Here is a 19774-nt window from a genome sequence, read left to right on the forward strand (position 1 = left end):
TTTAGATAACGTTTCAATGTGATCTGTTTAAGATTTTTTGGTGAATGCTACAAATATTATGATTTCTTACAAGAGGTATATCATACTGAGAATTATTTTAGCAGTAATTATGCTAACGTAGTAATGACAGGAATGCATAAGCTATGCCTCGTAGGTTTTCTTGAAAAATATCAATGACAATGTTAACAGGAACAAAACATGACATGCTCTCATCTATATTTTAGTTATTTAGGTAATTTTGTTGCATAAGTCTCTCATTGTTTGTCCTTTGGATTTACATAACATACATTGAATCAGGCAAACATAGTTTTATCCACATTGTAATGAATAAATCTAGTTAATATTTTGCCAGGTAGTACAAAGTATACATTGCTAATGGAAGTTCATTTTATTTTCAAAAAAATAATGTTTTATAACTTTTTTCAGGGCGCAAACCCACCATACAGAGACTTATGTCTACTGCCATTCCCAGCCTATTTTCCTAGACTAAGCAAGAGACTGAATTGTCTGCAAAAAGAAAAATCAGGGCAGTTTCCCGTGAAAACAAAATAACTAAACTCGATGAATATTGTAGTAGAAATCTAGAGGAAAGTTTTGATTGTGAAGTTGGTTTTTCTGAAGAAGTCATTCATACTGCAGAATGGATTTATGACTGTCCACCACCAACTGCCGAGCTAATGTTGAGCTTCACGGATGGAATTATGGAAACACCATCAATGCCTATGTTTTCAGCAGAGGATTTTCGCAAATGATGACACAGCCATGCATTTTTATACCGGTTTAGAGTCATATACTAAATTTTTATTTGTTTTAACCACGGTTGGTCCAGCAGCACATTGTTTGAGATACATATATTTTCAAATTGATAGCGTGTCGGTTGAAAATCAGTTTTTTTACGACTTTGATGAAATTGAGGCATTATACAACCAACTTTGAACTGTCTAGATTGTTTTCAATATCTGAACCTAGTGTTACATATGTAGGAATATTGTGTATCCATGGATTGTTTTTATGTCTAAATAGTGGCGAGAGGCTAACACTTGGCCATCTAGTGGTTTAGTCGGGTATTTTTTGCCATTTGACTTCAAATTAAAGTTTCGTACAACTAGGATTATTATTGACAGCACAGAATGTCCCTTGAAAAAACCTATAGGCTATTAGCTCCTAGAGCATCCTTTTCATCATATAAAAACAGAAACACTGAAAACACTTCTTTGTATGTTCGACACCTGGTGGTTTAGTCAACAATATGTCTCTAATGCATATGTTGGTTGTACCAGTGACCGTCAAATAGTTGAATGATGTAGAATAGTTCAATTATGTGATCCAGGTGACAGTGTGATGGCAGATAAAGGTTTTAATGTGGAAGATTTGTTTGCTAAAATGGATGTTGCCATCAATATTCCAACTTTTTTCAAAAAGTGAAACAGAATTAGTTTGAAAACTCTTTTACGGAATAGAAAAGTCTCCAATAAAAGCGTGCATATAGAGCGAATTATTGGACTTGGCAAAACATAGAAAATTAGAACTTCAATTGTGCCAAAGGATGCATAAATGAAAGCAGGAAAAGTGACGCAATGCATTTTGTTCTGATATATATTTAATATAACAATTACATGTACATGTAAATTGTAATGCATATAAAAATAAGGAGATGTGGTATGATATTCAGTGAGTTTATCAAACCAAAGAGCATAAGAAATGGGTTTAAGCAGTTACAGGTGTTAATGTAACCGTACAATCTCCAACAATGAGAAAAACTCGTACCGTGTAGGGAATTTCAGAGATCTTACAATTAAGTTTTGTTTTTGGGTTGAATCATTTTCTTCTATTGTCTTACAGATATGGAGAGGTGGTTAAAATGCTAATGAGACAATTATTATGACAGTGACCAAACAACAAGTCTTTGAGATGTCATTTTTTTCTTAATTAAGAACTCCTTTTTCGTTCATAAATTACTTTCTACTTGAAAATAATTTTGCTTGGAGTTATAGTTTCTAGAAAAAGTATTGTCATGAAAGAGTTGACATGTTGCAATGTACATTTAATACTATGTTACTTGATAAAATTGAGAATGGAAATGGGGAATATGTCAAAGAGACAACAACCCGACCAAAGAGCAGACAACAGCCAAAGGCCACCAATGAGTCGTCAAGGCAGCGAGAAAATCCCGCACCTAGAGGTGGTCCTCAGCTGGCCCCTAATTAAAATGTGTACTAGTTCAGTGAAAATGGACGTCATACTAAACTCCAAAACATATAAATGAACTAAAATTCAAAAACATACATGTACAATACTAACAAAGGCCAGAGGCTCCTGACTTGGGACAGGCGCAAAAATGCGACTTGATGTTCTTGCAATACACACAATACAGTGACTAAGCAATCATTATGAACTACTTCATAGGATAGAAGTCATTGAATATGCTAGTATAATCAATAATAAAGAAAAGTCCATTTATATTTATAAGGAAAAGTTCTTTTATGTCTTCAAAGCATGAAAAATGCGTACCATGGTGAGGTACAGAAAAACATATATATGCAATGTATACGGTGATTATCACCATGGTTCAAATTTATTTTCTGAAGTAAAGGAAGACAATGTGTACCCCATTGTTAAATTTACATTGCATTTAAGATTAAAATAGAGATTGACTGTATGTTACCATAGTTTACAAATAAAATTAATATAACATATTATCCATATAAAGTGTATTTTATAATTATTCCACAATAACTATTGCCAAAATATATGCTTGGTATATCCAATATGTAATTTCACAGATACACACATATACTATGTGCAAGTTAATTATATCAAAGTAACAGTCATACAAATTGCCCTTAAACATCAAAATCATTAAATGTACTGAGATTTAATACCAGCATTCTTGTTGGCATACTTTACCATGAGCTGTGTTACATATACATGGCATATAAACAAGTGTTCACCATATTCTTAAAGCTGTTGAATCCAAGGATAGCAGGTAAATACCATCATACATATATAAAATGATAGATAGACAACGTCATCTATGCACGATAAGTTCAACAGGAGTATTCTACATAGTTCTATGCTACCAAATCAAAAGTTTATATAAAAGAAAGAAGTCAAAGGTTTCCCTTCATAGGTTGGTTACATATATTTTTATGCCCCCGCCGTAGTGGAGGGGGCATTAAGTTTTACCCTTGTCCGTCTGTACATACGTACGTCCCAAAATTGGTTTCTGTTCTGTAACTTTAGTTTGCTTCAACCAAATGTTATGAAACTTATACACAATGCTAATTACCACAAAACACAGATCAAGTTTGAATTTTGGTGGCATCACTTTTACCGTTCTAGAGTTATGCCCTTTACAAATGGAAAATTGCTGAATTTATTGTTTCTGTTCTCTAACTTAAGTTTGCCTCAACCAAATGTTATGAAAATTATACACAATGCTTATTACCACAAAACACAGATCAGGTTTGAATTTTGGTGGCCTCACTTAAACCATTCTTGAGTTATCCCTTTATAAATGGAAAAATTGCTGAATTTTTCGTTTCCGTTCTCTAACTTTAGTTTGCCTCAACCAAATGTTATGAAACTTATACACAATGCTTATTACCACAAAACATAGATCAAGTTTGAATTTTGGTGGCGTCACTTTAACCATTGTAGAGTTATGCCCCTTTAGAAATGGAAAAATTGCAAAATTTTTATTTTCTTCTAATTAAACTAGTAATTTTTATACGACCGCAAAAATTAAAAATTTTTTGGTCGTATATTGGTATGACGTTGGCGTCATCGTCGTCGTCCGAAGACACATTGGTTTTCGCACTCTAACTTTAGTTTAAGTGAATGGATCTCCATGAAATTTTACCATAAGGTTCAATACCATGAAAGGAAGGTTGGGATTGATTTTTGGGGTTTTGGTACCAACAGTTAAGGAATTAGGGGCCAAAAATAAGCATTTTTGTAACTTCCAGACAATAACTTGTGTGTAAGTGTATGGATCTCTCTGACATTGTACCACAAGGTTCCATATCACACAGGGAAGGCTGTAATTGATTTTGGGGGTAATTGCCTCAAAATTTTAGGAATTAAGGGGCAAAAAACAAGCATTTTTCTAGTTTCATGACAATAACTTGTGTGTAAGTGTTTGGATATTTCTGAAATTGTCCTACAAGGTTCCATATCACAAAGGGAAAGCTGGAATTGAGTTTGGGGGTAATTGCCCGAAACGTTTAGGAATTGGGGGCCAAAAAGGGGCAAAAAATAAGCATTTTTCTAGTTTCCAGACAATAACTTGTGTTCAAGTGTATGGATCTCTCTGAAATTGTACTGCAAGGTACCATACCACAAAGGGAAGGCTGGGATTGAGTTTTGGGGTGATGAATCATAAGGGGGTTCAAAAAATTTGTGGGGGGGGATTTTTTTTTTTTTCTTTTTTTTTCTTTTTTTCCTTTTTATACGACCGCAAAAAAATTTTGTGGTCGTATATTGGTATGACGTTGGCGTCGTCGGCGTCGTCGTCCGAATACGCATTAGTTTTCGCACTCTAACTTTACTTTAAGTAAATGGATCTCTGTGAAATTTTACCATAAGGTTCAATACCACAAAAGGAAGGTGGGGATTGATTTTGGGGGTTATGGTACAAACAGTTAATGAATTAGGGGCCAAAAATAAGCATTTTCTAGTTTCCAGACAATAACTGTGGAACGGTGTATGGATCTCTCTGAAATTATACTACAAGTTTCCATACCACAAAGGGATGGTTAGGATTTTCTTTGGGGGGTTATGGCTCAAACCGTTTAAGAATTAGGGGCAAAAAAGGGGGAAAAACAAGGTTGTCCTGGTTAATGGACAAATACTTTAGTACAAAACATAATTTAAAGCAGTGTAAGGGAGATAAATCAAATACATCATTGAAATTATCTCCCTTACACTGCTTTTAAATTATGTATAAAGTAATGGTTAATGAACAATTAAGATAATTTAAAACAGTGTAAGGGAGGTAATCCAAATACAATGTTTTGGTTACTTCCCTTACACTGCTTTTAAATTATGTTTAAAGAAATGCATATTTATAAAGGAAAACCAGTATGGCGCATTAGATTTGTAAAATCTTTGACCACATTTATTTATTTGTTATGCCGAATCTAACCGTGTATTTAGATTTTTAATTTTGGGTCCAGTTTTCAAATTGGTCTACATTAAGGTCCAAAGGGTCCAAAATTAAACTTTGTTTGATTTTAACAAAAAATGAATATATGGGGTTCTTTGATATGCTGAATCTAAACATGTATTTAGATTTTTGATTTTTGGCCCAGTTTTCAAGTTGGTCCAAATTGGGGTCCAAAATTAAACTTTGTTTGATTTCAACAAAAATTGAATATATGGGGTTCTTTGATATGCTGAATCTAACCATGTATTTAGATTTTTTATTTGTGGACCCGCTATCAAATTGGTTCATATTGAGGTCAAAAGGGTCCAAAATTAAACTTTGTTTGATTTCATCAAAAATTGAATTATTGGGGTTCTTTGATATGCCAAATCTAACCGTGTATTTAGATTTTTAATTTTGGGTCCCGTTTTTTAAATTGGTTTACTTTAAGGTCCAAAGGGTCCAAAATTAAACTTAGTTTGATTTTAACAAAAATTGAATTTTTGGGGTTCTTTGATATGCTGAATCTAAACATGTGTTTAGATTTTTTATTATGGGCCCAGTTTTCAAGTTGGTCCAAGTTGGGGTCCAAAATTAAACTTTGTTTGATTTCAACAAAAATTGAATATATGGGGTTCTTTGATATGCTGAATCTAAACATGTATTTAGATTTTTGATTTTTGGCCCAGTTTTCAAGTTGGTCCAAATTGGGGTCCAAAATTAAACTTTGTTTGATTTCAACAAAAATTGAATATATGGGGTTCTTTGATATGCTGAATCTTACCATGTATTTAGATTTTTTATTTGTGGGCCCGCTATCAAATTGGTTCATATTGAGGTCAAAAGGGTCCAAAATTAAACTTTGTTTGATTTCATCAAAAATTTAATTATTGGGGTTCTTTGATATGCCAAATCTAACCGTGTATTTAGATTTTTAATTTTGGGTCCCGTTTTTTAAATTGGTCTACATTATGGTCCAAAGGGTCCAAAATTAAACTTAGTTTGATTTTAACAAATATTGAATTTTTGGGGTTCTTTGATATGCTGAATCTAAACATGTGTTTAGATTTTTGATTATGGGCCCAGTTTTCAAGTTGGCCTAAGTGGGGGTCCAAAATTAAACTGTTTGATTTCAACAAAAATTGAATATATGGGGTTCTTTGATATGCTGAATCTAAACATGTATTTAGATATAGATTTTTGGCCCAGTTTTCAAGTTGGTCCAAATTGGGGTCCAAAATTAAACTTTGTTTGATTTCAACAAAAATTGAATATATGGGGTTCTTTGATATGCTGAATCTTACCATGTATTTAGATTTTTTATTTGTGGGCCCGCTATCAAATTGGTTCATATTGAGGTCAAAAGGGTCCAAAATTAAACTTTGTTTGATTTCATCAAAAATTTAATTATTGGGGTTCTTTGATATGCCAAATCTAACCGTGTATTTAGATTTTTAATTTTGGGTCCCGTTTTTTAAATTGGTCTACATTAAGGTCCAAAGGGTCCAAAATTAAACTTAGTTTGATTTTAACAAATATTGAATTTTTGGGGTTCTTTGATATGCTGAATCTAAACATGTGTTTAGATTTTTGATTATGGGCCCAGTTTTCAAGTTTGTCCAAGTTGGGGTCCAAAATTAAACTTTGTTTGATTTCAACAAAAATTGAATATATGGGGTTCTTTGATATGCTGAATTTAAACATGTATTTAGATATAGATGTTTGGCCCAGTTTTCAAGTTGGTCCTAATTGGGGTCCAAAATTAAAATTTGTTTGATTTCAACAAAAATTGAATATATGGGGTTCTTTGATATGCTGAATCTTACCATGTATTTAGATTTTTTATTTGTGGGCCCGCTATCAGATTGGTTCATATTGAGGTCAAAAGGGTCCAAAATTAAACTTTGTTTGATTTCATCAAAAATTGAATTATTGGGGTTCTTTGATATGCCAAATCTAACTGGGTTTTTAGATTTTTAATTTTGGGTCCCGTTTTTTAAATTGGTCTACATTAAGGTCAAAATGGTCCAAAATTAAACTTAGTTTGATTTTAACAAAAATTAAATTCTTGGGGTACTTTGATATGCTGAATCTAAACATGTGTTTAGATTTTTGATTATGGGACCAGTTTTCAAGTTTGTCCAAGTTGGGGTCCAAAATTAAACTTTGTTTGATTTCAACAAAAATTGAATATATGGGGTTCTTTGATATGCTGAATCTAACCATGTATTTTGATTTTTGACATTGGACCATAATAGGTAAATTAAAAAAATTGAAGTTCTTAGACCACATTCTTTCTGTGTCAGAAACCTATATGCTGTGTCAAATATTTAATCACAATCCAAATTCAGAGCTGTATCAAGCTTGAATGATGTGTCCATACTTTCCCCAACTGTTCAGGGTTCGACCTCTGCGGTCGTATCAAGCTGCGCCCAGCGAAGCATTTTATTTTTTTTCTTTTAAAATTTTCCATTTCAAGTTGGTTATTTCTGATTTATATTTAAAAGCAAATAATAATGATATGGTAGGAGATACACACCAAACAGGATGTGTAAATTATTATATAATAAGTATTGTGCAATAGCAAGAAATTTTCAATTGCACAGTATTGCACAATAGCAAGAAATCTTCAATTGCACAGTATTGCGCAATAGCAAGAAATCTTCAATTGCACAGTATTGCGCAATAGCAAGAAATATCCAATAGCACAATATTGCGCAATAGCAAGAAATTGTCAATTGTACAGTATTGCGCAATAGCAAGAAATATTTAATTGCACAGTATTGTGCAAAAGAAGAGTCTTCGTATAAATTGCTTATTTCTTGACCAATTTCAATGGGGTTTTATTCTTGAATTCTTAGGGTTCTTTAATATGCTGTATCTAACCGTGTATTTAGTTTTTGGATTTTGGGCCCCGTTTTTAAATTGGTCCACATTGAGGTCCAAAGGGTCCAAAATTAAACTTTGTTTGATTTCATCAAAAATTGAATTATTGGGGTTCTTTGATATGCCGAATCTAACAGTGTATTTAGATTCTTAATTTTTGGTTCCGTTTTCAAATTGGTCTACATTAAGGTCCAAAGGGTCCAAAATTAAACTTAGTTTGATTTTAACAAAAATTGAATTCTTAGGGTTCTTTGATATGCTGAATCTAAACATGTATTTAGATTTTTGATTATGGGCCCAGTTTTCAAGTTGGTCCAAATCGGGGTCCAAAATTAAACTTTATTTGATTTTCAACAAAAATTGAATATATGGGGTTCTTTGATATGCTGAATCTAACCATGTATTTAGATTTTGGATTTTTGGGCCCCGTTATCAACTTTGTCCACATTGAGGTCAAAAGGGTCCAAAATTAAACTTTGTTTGATTTCATCAAAAATTGAATTCTTGGGGTTCTTTGATATGCTGAATCTAACCATGTATTTAGATTTTGGATATTGGACAATAATAGGTGAATGTCCAATTTAAAATTTTTAAGTTCTTAGACCACATTCATTCTGTGTCAGAAACCTATGCTGTGTCAAATATTTAATCACAATCCAAATGCAAAGCTGTATCAAGCTTGAATGTTGTGTCCATACTTGCCCCAACTGTTCAGGGTTCGACCTCTGCGGTCGTATCAAGCTGCGCCCTGCGGAGCATTTTATTAAAATTGGAGTTATCTTCCTTTGTCCATGATTATAGTTGAATCAACTACAATCAATGCTTAATACAATGCAATGTTTAATTTTGACTTCCACTGATAAAACACAGATCAAGTTGAATTTGGGTAGTGTCACTTTAACCATTATTGAGTTATGCCCCTTTATAAATTGAAAGATTGCAAAATTTTTAGTTTCCATTCTGTAACTTAAGTTTGCCCCAACCAAACATTATGAAACCTATACACAATATTCATTACCACAAGACTAAGATCAAGTACAAATTTTTTGTTTCCGTTTTCTGACTTTAGTTTTTTTAGTTTCTGTTCTCTACTTAAGTTAGCCTCAACCAAATGTTATGAGACTTACACACAATGCTTATTACCACAAAACTCAGATCAAGTTCAAATTTGGGTAGCGTCACTTTTACCGTTCTTCAGTTATGTCCCTGAATAACTATATGATATGCAAGCGGGGGCATCATCTGTGTCCACATGTGGACACTATTCACATTTATTTTTTTGTACCTGAGGTCGTTGAATACAGATCATTATACAAATAAGGAGATATGGTATGATTGCCAATTAAACAACTATCATCCATGCTTACTAGCAGTCAGGGGACTTACTTAAATGAGCGATTTTCTAAATCACTGATTCAAGTAACATTATGTCTATAAAGGTTGGAAGTAAGAGTCGTCTTTCTTTAATAATCACCTATTTAAGTAGTACAAACTAATCACTAGATTAAGTGATTTAATTTTATTGTAGCTTTAAATATAGAATACTAATGATCCAGGGACTAATTATGTTTCTAAAATTATCAGAACCAACATCTGTGTTGATAGGATGACCGGGTCATGTCAGGTGATGACCTTGTACTAAATCTAGGATAATTACATAAAAATCACTTGTTTAAGTATCATACCTCAATTTCCTTCCAAAAAATCACTTCTTTAAGTATCATTATTTTAATAACCCCCACTAATTTCAACACCCCCGAACAGTGAAATTTTCATCGCGAACAGTATAATTTTATTACATAATCTATAAGATGAAACCTAATATGCATTATTAATATTGTTACAGCATGTCCAAGATGAGTTTGATGACTCTAGAGCTTTATAAACAATAGTGTTCATATCCATACATTTGGCATGGTACCACAAGTTACAGTTGTCACATGCTACGTATACTGCTCGCTGTTTCCAGGTGACAGCTTTACTACAGATTTGGCATGGGTATTTAGGTGGACCTGGGTTAAGTTCTGTGTCTGATGACAATAGTAGTAGGATGTAGCTTAAGTACATGAGATGGCGAGAATTAACCCGTTGTATAGAGTATCTGAGGTTCATAAATGCTTCGGGGGCATATGTTCTATAAAGGACATTCCAATACAAAATGGAGCTCATCCTCAATCACGTTCAAATTGTAATATTTACAAAGTCTTTGGCATCTTGGGATATATTCCAATTTACCTGAAGAGTTGAACTTGGGTTCATGAAGGCCAGTTTCAATTCTTAATTTATGATTACTGAATCTCAATTTTGTGAGAATTTTCCAATCATCAGTAATTGATTTAAAATGCATCTACAAAGCTTTTTAAAAGTATTTTGATGGGTAAAAATGGATACAACCTATTGTATATTTCAACTGACAGCCAACAGATAAGGGAGCAACCATTTAACTTCAAGGGGAGGGTTATGGTTTTTTGTCTGAGTCAGAAATTTTTTTCGCGCAAAGCGCAAACATTTTTTAAAAGTTTTTCGATGCTATCAATCAAATTATTTTTTTTCAAAATTTAACACTATAAGGGAGCTACCATTTAATTTTTATAAGTCTGTGCCAAACTGAGTTTCTATCTGCAATTGGGTCACACAGTCATGCCTTATACGTCTGAGGTAGCAATAACTAGTTTGGTGGTTTTGCATTTCTGACAAGGTGGATTTTTCAAATACGAAAGGTATTGTGAAATAAAATTCTTTTTTGAATAGCTGAAGAATAATATATCCTTCAATGTGGATTTATATGAACATCAATATTGTCTTTTTTTATGCTTTATTGACTATTTTCTGTTTAAAAGACAGTATTTACCTATCAATACTGGCCATAGGTCCAGAAGATCTTGTAACAAGGATGCTATTAAACAAAGATTTCCAAGTGGTGAAGTTGAAATCATCTTTTCGTAAATTTAACAGGCACCATCACGAGTTGGTTGACTGTTATGGAATATCTATTTCACAGATGACGACGGAAATGTTCCAATTGTCGTTACCACAATCTCTTCCTCTTCCCCCCGAACTTGACCTACCAAATTAGACTTATCACAGGGTTTGTAATTACATGAGCAACACGACGGTTGCCACATGTGGAGCAGGATCTGCTTACCCTTTCGGAGCACCTGAGATCATCCACGGTTTTCGGTGGGGTTCATGTTGCTCATGCAATCTTTAGTTTTCTATGTTGTGTTTTGTGTACTGTTTTGTTTGTATTTTGATCTTTTGGGTTGTTTTTTTTTGCCATGGCGTTGTCAGTTTATTTTCGACTTATGAGTTTGAATGTCCCTTTGGTATCTTTTGCCTCTCTTTTGTAGTGTTAACAAACACTTGTTTTCTAATCAAACTTTTTTGATGCAATTTTACAAAAAAATGAGAAGAGAGAGTTTTGATTTTTACTTGATCTATTGATGGATACATGTAACTGGTTCTAGAAAAGTTATCACTCTTAGGGATTGAAATTCTACTTTTGGCCAAATTTTTGGGAAATATGTTACATCTTCACACCCGTTTTTGCAATTTTTTGTAGCAAATGAATGCAGATTGTTACCAGTGAGACATCAAGAAGAAATTTATTTCACCATTAAACTCCTTGAAATCAAATCTATGAGAAATGGTGGTTACATGTACATATATATCATGTATATGATACAGGCAAAGTCGTAATTTATATATGTATGTGAGCTTGCTAACTTACGATTAATTTTTTTCAGGAAATATATACTAGATTTGATAATGGTAATCTCAATAAGAGAGACAGGACAGGGATCATGATCTATGTCATCTTAAAAGCCATGAATATGATGTATAGGTTTCGACCATTTCAGTGATAATATTCTGCCTAATTTTGTACAAGGAATAAAGAAGACTTTACAATGGCATCTTTTTCTGTAGATGAAGAAAACTATGTTCGAATGAGTTTGTTACTGACAGGAATTTCTCCACGTGCTGTAAGAACCCTTTTTGATTGTGAGTTTGCTCCAGCACATTTAAATACCTCTCTGAAGAAAGAACATGACAAACTGTTTGAGTTGAAAAAAGAAGGTAAAATCAACCAATCGCAGTGGAACCTCCTGTTTCAAAGATTTCCTGGTAAATACCGAAATAAAATTTTATAATATCATGTATATAAGGATTCGCTGTAAATATACACATAACCCTGCTGCATATATATATACTTTTCATTGTCATACTTTTTTTCTGTTGTACAATATCCTTGTGCAGAAAGTGAACATTACACCACTGTCCAAGGTTAGGGGGAGGGTTTGGCGCCAGCAAACATGTTTAACCCCGCCACATCTTTATGTGCCTTCACAAGTCAGGAGCTTGTAAATGTTGTAGTTCAGTGGTTGTCGTTATAGTTCATGTCTGTCATATTTGGTTTTTGCAAATTGTATTGTTATAAATTAGACTGTTAAGTTTTCTCAATTCGAATGTTTCATAATTTTCATGTCTAGGCCTTTTATAGACAACTATACAGCATGGGTTTTTCTCATTGTTGAAGGCCGTACTGTTGCCTATAGTTACTTACATTCACTTCATTTGAATTTGGTTGATAGTTGTCTCATTGGCAATCCTACCACATCTCCTTATTTTTGTCTCACCTGTGACGAAAGTTGCAGTTCCAGCGGCGGCGGCGATGTAAACTATTTGTATAAAAACAAGGAATTATTTAAATCTGGAATAATTTTGAATTCTGGAAAATTGATGAGAAATATATGATGAAAACTAATCCAACTAAATAGGGATAGCCATGCGCGCATGGCTACTTAAAGGTTAATTTTACTTTCACTAATATTTCAGTATGAACTAACTAACCCCCTTAGCCATGTGTGCATGGCCAACCCTATTTATATTGTAGTTGAGTTAGTTTTCATCATACATTTCTTATCAATTTTCCAGAATCAAATATATAATTCCTTGTTTAAAGCTTTATATTTCAGAAGGTAGAAGACCTGGATGCTTCATACTTTGTATACAGATACCTTATGTTACGAAGTTTCCATCTGTCACATTTCCATTATTGTCCTTGACCTCAGTTTCATGCATTACAAAAGTCTAAAAGTCTGAAAAGACCAGTTTTTGTCTTAATTTGCATGAACTTTTACTCGACATTCTCCAAAAGTATGACTTGTGTCTTAATTTTTCTTGACAAATTCTCATTTATATTAAATTTGTATGAAATTTACTCGACATTCTGAATATGGTCTTAAAATTTCTTGACAAATTCTTGACATTTGAATACTGTCTTGAAATTTCTCGACATATTCTCGACATTCTTAATTTTTCTCAGTATGGCTTGACATATTCTGAACATTTTGAATTTTGTCTTAAATTTACTTGACAGTTCTGAGTTTTACAAATCATGACCAATATTCATGATATAACTTTAATCTTTATTTCTTTTTATATGATATACTGTTGTTTCAAGTTACACTTCTTTACAACAAAAATAAAAGTTGGGCATGTAAAATAATTGAAAATTTGGGTATATAAATATTTTTACAAATGCAAATATGGCTATGAAATCTAAAGTATAAAATAATTCAAATGTGGGTGTGTTGATATTAAACAATTAAGAATTTCAATGTGGGTTTTTAAATAATTACAAATTTTGATTCCTAAATCTTATAAATTAAATGATTCAAACCAATCATACTGTAGACATATTTCATTCTACATTCATAATATTCAATGTTGATATGGTAAATAATTATTATACCAAAATGTGGTTTATATAAATAGCAAATTATGATGATATACAAATCATTCATTTAACAGAAGAAAAATTTGTGTAATGTCATCTGTTGGAATATATTAAGTATTACACATGGACAGGATGTTCCCCATAAAATTAAGGTATTCCACACCCCAGAGTACACGCAACTGTCAAATAGAAGTTATTGCTTTACCTGTAATCAGCCATACAACTTATCAGTTGACCGACCATGCCACTACAATTTAAAAAGTTTGTTGATAGATGAAAATGAAAATCAACATTTTGATGAAAAAAAATTGAATTGAAATGGATTTTCTTCATCAAAATTATGAAGTTAATTATTTTAACAAAAAAACAAATTGAATAATTCCCAAAGATTAAAAGAAAATTATTATCTACTCCAGGAATAATAAAAAAAATGTATTTATAATGGGTCCCATCAATGATTTCTATAGAAATCATCGGTCTTATGAAATGGTTCTCAAACAGACATGCATAATATAGATCTAAACATTTTTTTCTTTTCAGGAAGGAGTTATCACAAATATTTATTTTTGATAAAAAATTATATAATTCAACACTCAAATTTGAATAAAAAATGTTTTTGGGTTGTTCTAAAAAATGAATAAGGTTTTTGAATCAAGATGGGAACAAATTCTTTGACCTAAACGAAAGCCCCCCCCCCCCCCTTTTTTTTAGCCACACAAACCCAAAAGATGAATTGTGGGGTCCAAAAGAGATACAAGACACCTATTTTAGTAAAGCAAATTTGACGGGCAGTTTTGCGAATGGCAAAAATCTAAATGCTGTTTGTCAATACCTTCGACTTATATTCCAAGTGAAAACAATTACTTAAATGTTTAATAAAAATAAATCAAAATTAAACTACATGGGGGATTATTCAGGGTATTCCAACTTAGTTGCACCAAAAGGGTATCTTACTATACCAAATTAATCCTTGATTCTTCAAAGTTTAGTTTAGCCATAATAAAAAGGAGTATATAACAGCAATTGAATGTCATAAACAGTGCAGAATAAGTCTGTTCACATTTCAGGCGAAATTTATACTGTTGAGATAGTGTCAAGACATATTTAAGACTGTCAAGAATGTGTCGAGACATTATTTAGAATGTCAAGAATATGTCGAGACATATTCAGACATTATTAAGAATGTCAAGAATATGTCAAGACAGATCGAGACAAATTTAAGACAGTCAAGAATTGGTCGAGACTAATCCAGACTCTTATCAGATGATACAGGAAGTGTCGAGAAATTTTAAGACAATGTTCATACTGTCAAGGCACTTGTCAAGAAAAATCAAGAACCTTATTAGACAAATTCATACTATGTCAAGAATTTTTAAAAATTATTCAGACAAATTAAGAATGTCGAGTAAAAATTCATGCAAATTCAGACAAAAACTGGTCTTTTCAGACTTTTTGACTTTTGTAGTGATGGTTCAGCAACTGCTTGAAAAAAAAGGAAGTTTTTTTTGTCATGTGAATTTCTCACTTATTATGAGTAATAGGATACTGTAAATTCAGAAATTATTGCGTGCATTTATTATTGCGATTTTGTCATTTTAGACTTAAATGCGATTTTAATTTTTACGATTTTGAGAAAAATCCTGTGTAGTTCATATAAAATATTTCAAAATGCGAGTTTAAATTATTGCGTTTACAACTCTGTCGCATTTGTCGCAATAATAAAAACCTCGCAATAATTTCTGAATTTACAGTAATAATATTTGGTAAACAGTAAAATCACAAAAATACTAAACTCCGAGGAAAATTCAAAAAGGAAAGTCCCTAATCAAATGGCAAAATCAAAAGCTCAAACACATCAAACGAATGGATAACAACTGTCATATTCCTGACTTGGTACAGGCATTTTCTTATGTAAAAAATGGTGGATTGAACCTGCTAGCTAAACCTCTCACTTGTATGACAGTCGCATCAAATTCCATTATATTGACAATGATGAGTGAACAAGACAAACAGACACAATAGGTAAAAATGTCAAAAATAGGGGTACAGCAGTCAACATTGTGTTATCATCTTAATCACTATAAAAACAAACAAATGTAACAAAGAAGCACAAAAAGGCATACATCAAATTTAACATCCTCATTTTGCTTTTTATGCCCCCGCCGTAGCGGAGGGGGCATTAAGTTTTACCCTTGTCCGTCTGTACGTACGTACGTACGTACGTCCGTCCCGAAATTGGTTTCCGTTCTCTAACTTCAGTTTGCCTCAACCAAATGTTATGAAACTTATACACAATGCTTATTACCACAAAACACAGATCAAGTTTGAATTTTGGTGGTGTCACTTAAACCGATCTAGAGTTATGCCCCTTTATAAAAGGAAATATTGCAAAATTTGTAGTTTCCGTTCTCTAACTTAAGTTTGCCTCAACCAAATGTTATGAAACTTATACACAATGCTTATTACCACAAAACACAGATCAAGTTTGAATTTTGGTGGTGTCACTTTAACCGATCTAGAGTTATGCCCCTTTATAAAAGGAAAAATGCAAAATTTTTATTTTCTTCTTAATATCAAGTTTATATAATATATTTTTAAAATTGGAGTTATCTTCCTTTGACCATGATTATAGTTGAATCAACTACAATCATTGCTTTATACAATGCAATGTTTAATTATGACTTCCACTGATAAAACACAGATCAAGTTGAATTTGGGTAGTGTCACTTTAACCATTATTGAGTTATGCCCCTTTATAAATAGAAAGATTGCAAAATTTTTTAGTTTCCATTCTGTAACTGAAGTTTTCCCCAGCCAAACATTATGAAACCTATACACAATATTCATTACCACAAAACTCAGTAAGGATCAAGTACAATTTTTTTGTTTCAGTTCTCAGACGACCCTTTTAGGAGTTATTGACCCTGAAACAATAATTTTTTATGAAATGTCTCAGTTTTTTGTCGAGCCTGCGACTTTTGTCGCAGAAAGCTCGACATAGGGATAGTGATCCGGCGGTGGCGGCGTTAGCTAACTTCTTAAAAGCCTTATAATTTAGAAGGTAGAAGATCTGGATGCTTCATACTTTGTATATGGATGCCTCATGCTACGAAGTTTCCGTCAGTCACATGTCCAATGTCCTTGACCTCATTTTCATGGTTCAGTGACTACAAAAAAGTCAAGATTTTTTGTAATGTTAAATTCTCTCTTATTATAAGTAATAGGATAACTATATTTGGTATGTGCGTACCTTGCAAGGTCCTCATGCCCGTCAGACAGTTTTCACTTGACCTCGACCTCATTTCATAGATCAGTGAACAAGGTTAAGTTTTGGTGGTCAAGTCCATATCTCGGATACTATATAAAGCAATAGGTCTTGTATATTCGGTGTATGGAAGGACTGTAAGGTGTACATGTCCAACTGGTAGGTGTCATCTGACCTTGACCTCATTTTCATGGTTCAGTGGTTATAGTTAAGTTTTTGTGTTTTGGTCTGTTTTTCTTATACTGTATGCAATAGGTCTACTATATTTGGTGTATGGAATGATTGTAAGGTGTACATGTCTAGCTGGCAGGTGTCATCTGGCCTTGACCTCATTTTCATGGTTCAGTGGTCAAAGTTAAGTTTTTGAGTTTTGGTCTTTTTTTCTAATACTATATGCAATAGTTCAACTATATTTGGTGTATGGAAATATTTCATGATCTATATGTCATTCACGCAGGTTTTATTTGACCTTGACCTCATTTTCAAGGTTCATTGCTCAGTGTTAAGTTTTTTGTGTTTTGGTCTGTTTTTCTTAAACAATAAGCAATAGGGCAACTATATTTGTTGTATGGAAGAATTGTTAGCTGTAAATGACTGCCTAGCATGGTTCATCTGACCTTGACCTCATTTTCATGGTTCATTGGTCAATGTTTATTTTACTTGGTTAATTTTAAGTTTATGTGACAGTTGTAATAAAGCTTTATATTTAAGACTATCAACATAATATCAATGATTAGTAAAGAAGGTGAGACATTTCAGCGTGTGCACTCTTGTTGTTATTATCTTGAAAATAAGAAATACCGGGCGTCCGTCCGTCTGGTCTTGTTAGCGCTCTCACATGTACTGTTCTTGCTTGATTTTTATAAAACTTATATCATAGGTTTATATCAGCAATGTCTTGGATGAGTTCGAAAATCAGTGCTGATCAATTATTTTTAAAAGAGTTATGCCCCTTGGAAACATTAATTATATGGAAAATTGCTACGTTAGCGCTCTCTTATGTACAATTCTTGCCAGATTTTTATGAAACTTATATCATAGTTTTATATTAGCAATGTCTTGGACAAGTTCGAAAATCAGTGCCGATAAATTTTTTTTAAAAGAGTTATGCCCCTTGGAAACATTAATTATATGGAAAATTGCATCGTTAGCGCTCTCATGTGTTCAATTCTTGCCAGATTTTTATGAAACTTATATCATAGTTTTATATTAGCAATGTCTTGGACGAGTTCGAAAATCAGTGCCGATTAAATATTTTTAAAAGAGTGATGCCCCTAAGAAACAATAATTATATGGAAAATTGCATTGTTAGCCCTCTCATGTGTACAATTCTTGTCAGATTTTTATGAAACTTATATCATACTCATAGGTTTATATAAGCAATGTCTTAGACAAGTTTGAAAATCAGTGCCGATCAATCATATTTAAAAGAGTTATTCCCGTTGGAAATATTGATTATATTGAAAATTGCAATATTAGCGCTTTCATGTGTACAATTCTTGCCAGAATTTTATGAAACTTATATCATAGTTTTATATCAGCAAATGCTGCAATGTCTTTGACGAGTTCGAAAATCAGTGCTGATCAATAGTTTTTAAAAGAGTTATGCCCCTTGGAAACATTAATTAAATGGAAAATTGCCTTTAATATGAGTGCTCTAATGTGTACAATTATTTCCAGATTTTAATAAAATTTATATTATAGGTTTATATCATCAATGTCTTTGACAAGTTAGAAAAATCTGAGTGCCGATTAAATATTAGGAAAATTTAATTATAATGGAAATTGCATTGCATTTGCTCTGAAATAGCCTTCATTTCTCTAAGATATTTATAAATTGTTTTAAAAAAGAAAGAAAAAAAGATTTTTTTTTAGTTATTGCCCTTATACCTTGGATAGATAAAATATGTGCAATGCAGGGGACATTGGAACTCTGTTTTTTCAGAAACTACGATAGATAGACAGATTTGAATGGCAAAATTGTTCAGCAAAGTAAAACCTACAATTTAATCAACTAGACTGAAGTTGTCAATACAACCCTTATAGGAGATAGCAGTTAGTACGTACCTTTGAAAGACAATACTTTTCATGTTTTTATTTTTTTTGCAGAAACTATGATAGATAGCAGGCTTGGGGTAAATGTAATTGTAATCATTAATCAGCTGTAATGGATTACAATTTTTCAAGTAATCATGTAATCATTAATCAGCTGTAATCTATTACAATTTTTCAAGTAATCATGTAATCATTAATCAGCCAAAAATCTGATTACATGTAATTTAAATTTAATCAATTACTTTTTAAAATACCTTGTAATCATGGTAATTCTGATTACTTTTTGGTTACATTCTGATTAAAGTGAAAAAAAATTCAGATTGTGTTTATGGTCAATATATCATGTCTTAAATAGACTTTTTTTTAATTATTCATAATTAATAAATGTATATATTATAAAAGATGGAAAATATGGATATACATGTAATTTGTTAGGACATCATTACATGGTGAAAGGTAGAAATGACTTGTGTATTATTAGTAAAACTCACTGGTATAGAAATTTATTTTCCCTCATTCCAAAAGTCCTGCACAAAAATCTGCTCAAGACTGGCCATATGCATAGTGATTTCATATCAGCAGTTTTTACCTGTGTTCTGGACCATAACCAGTGACAAATTGTTCATGTGTATATGTTGTGAATCTTTGTGGTTTATTAAATTGATGAAGTTTGAGGTTATTA

The 19774-nt window shown here is 32.3% G+C and overlaps 1 protein-coding gene across 1 annotated transcript in view; it reads left to right on the forward strand.

The window, feature by feature from the left end:
- Window positions 1-11782: 11782 nt before the first annotated feature.
- Window positions 11783-19774, forward strand: part of LOC127733371 (serine/threonine-protein phosphatase 6 regulatory ankyrin repeat subunit C-like) — a 31116-nt gene continuing 23124 nt past the window's right edge. Inside the window, exon 1 of the mRNA XM_052242742.1 lies at window positions 11783-12157. Coding sequence (XP_052098702.1) covers window positions 11941-12157 — 217 coding nt within the window. The 5' untranslated portion in view covers window positions 11783-11940. The remainder of the gene's footprint in view (window positions 12158-19774) is intronic.

The sequence above is a fragment of the Mytilus californianus genome, unplaced genomic scaffold (genome assembly GCF_021869535.1).
Source record: "Mytilus californianus isolate M0D057914Y unplaced genomic scaffold, xbMytCali1.0.p SCAF_3, whole genome shotgun sequence".
Lineage (NCBI taxonomy): Eukaryota > Metazoa > Mollusca > Bivalvia > Mytilida > Mytilidae > Mytilus > Mytilus californianus.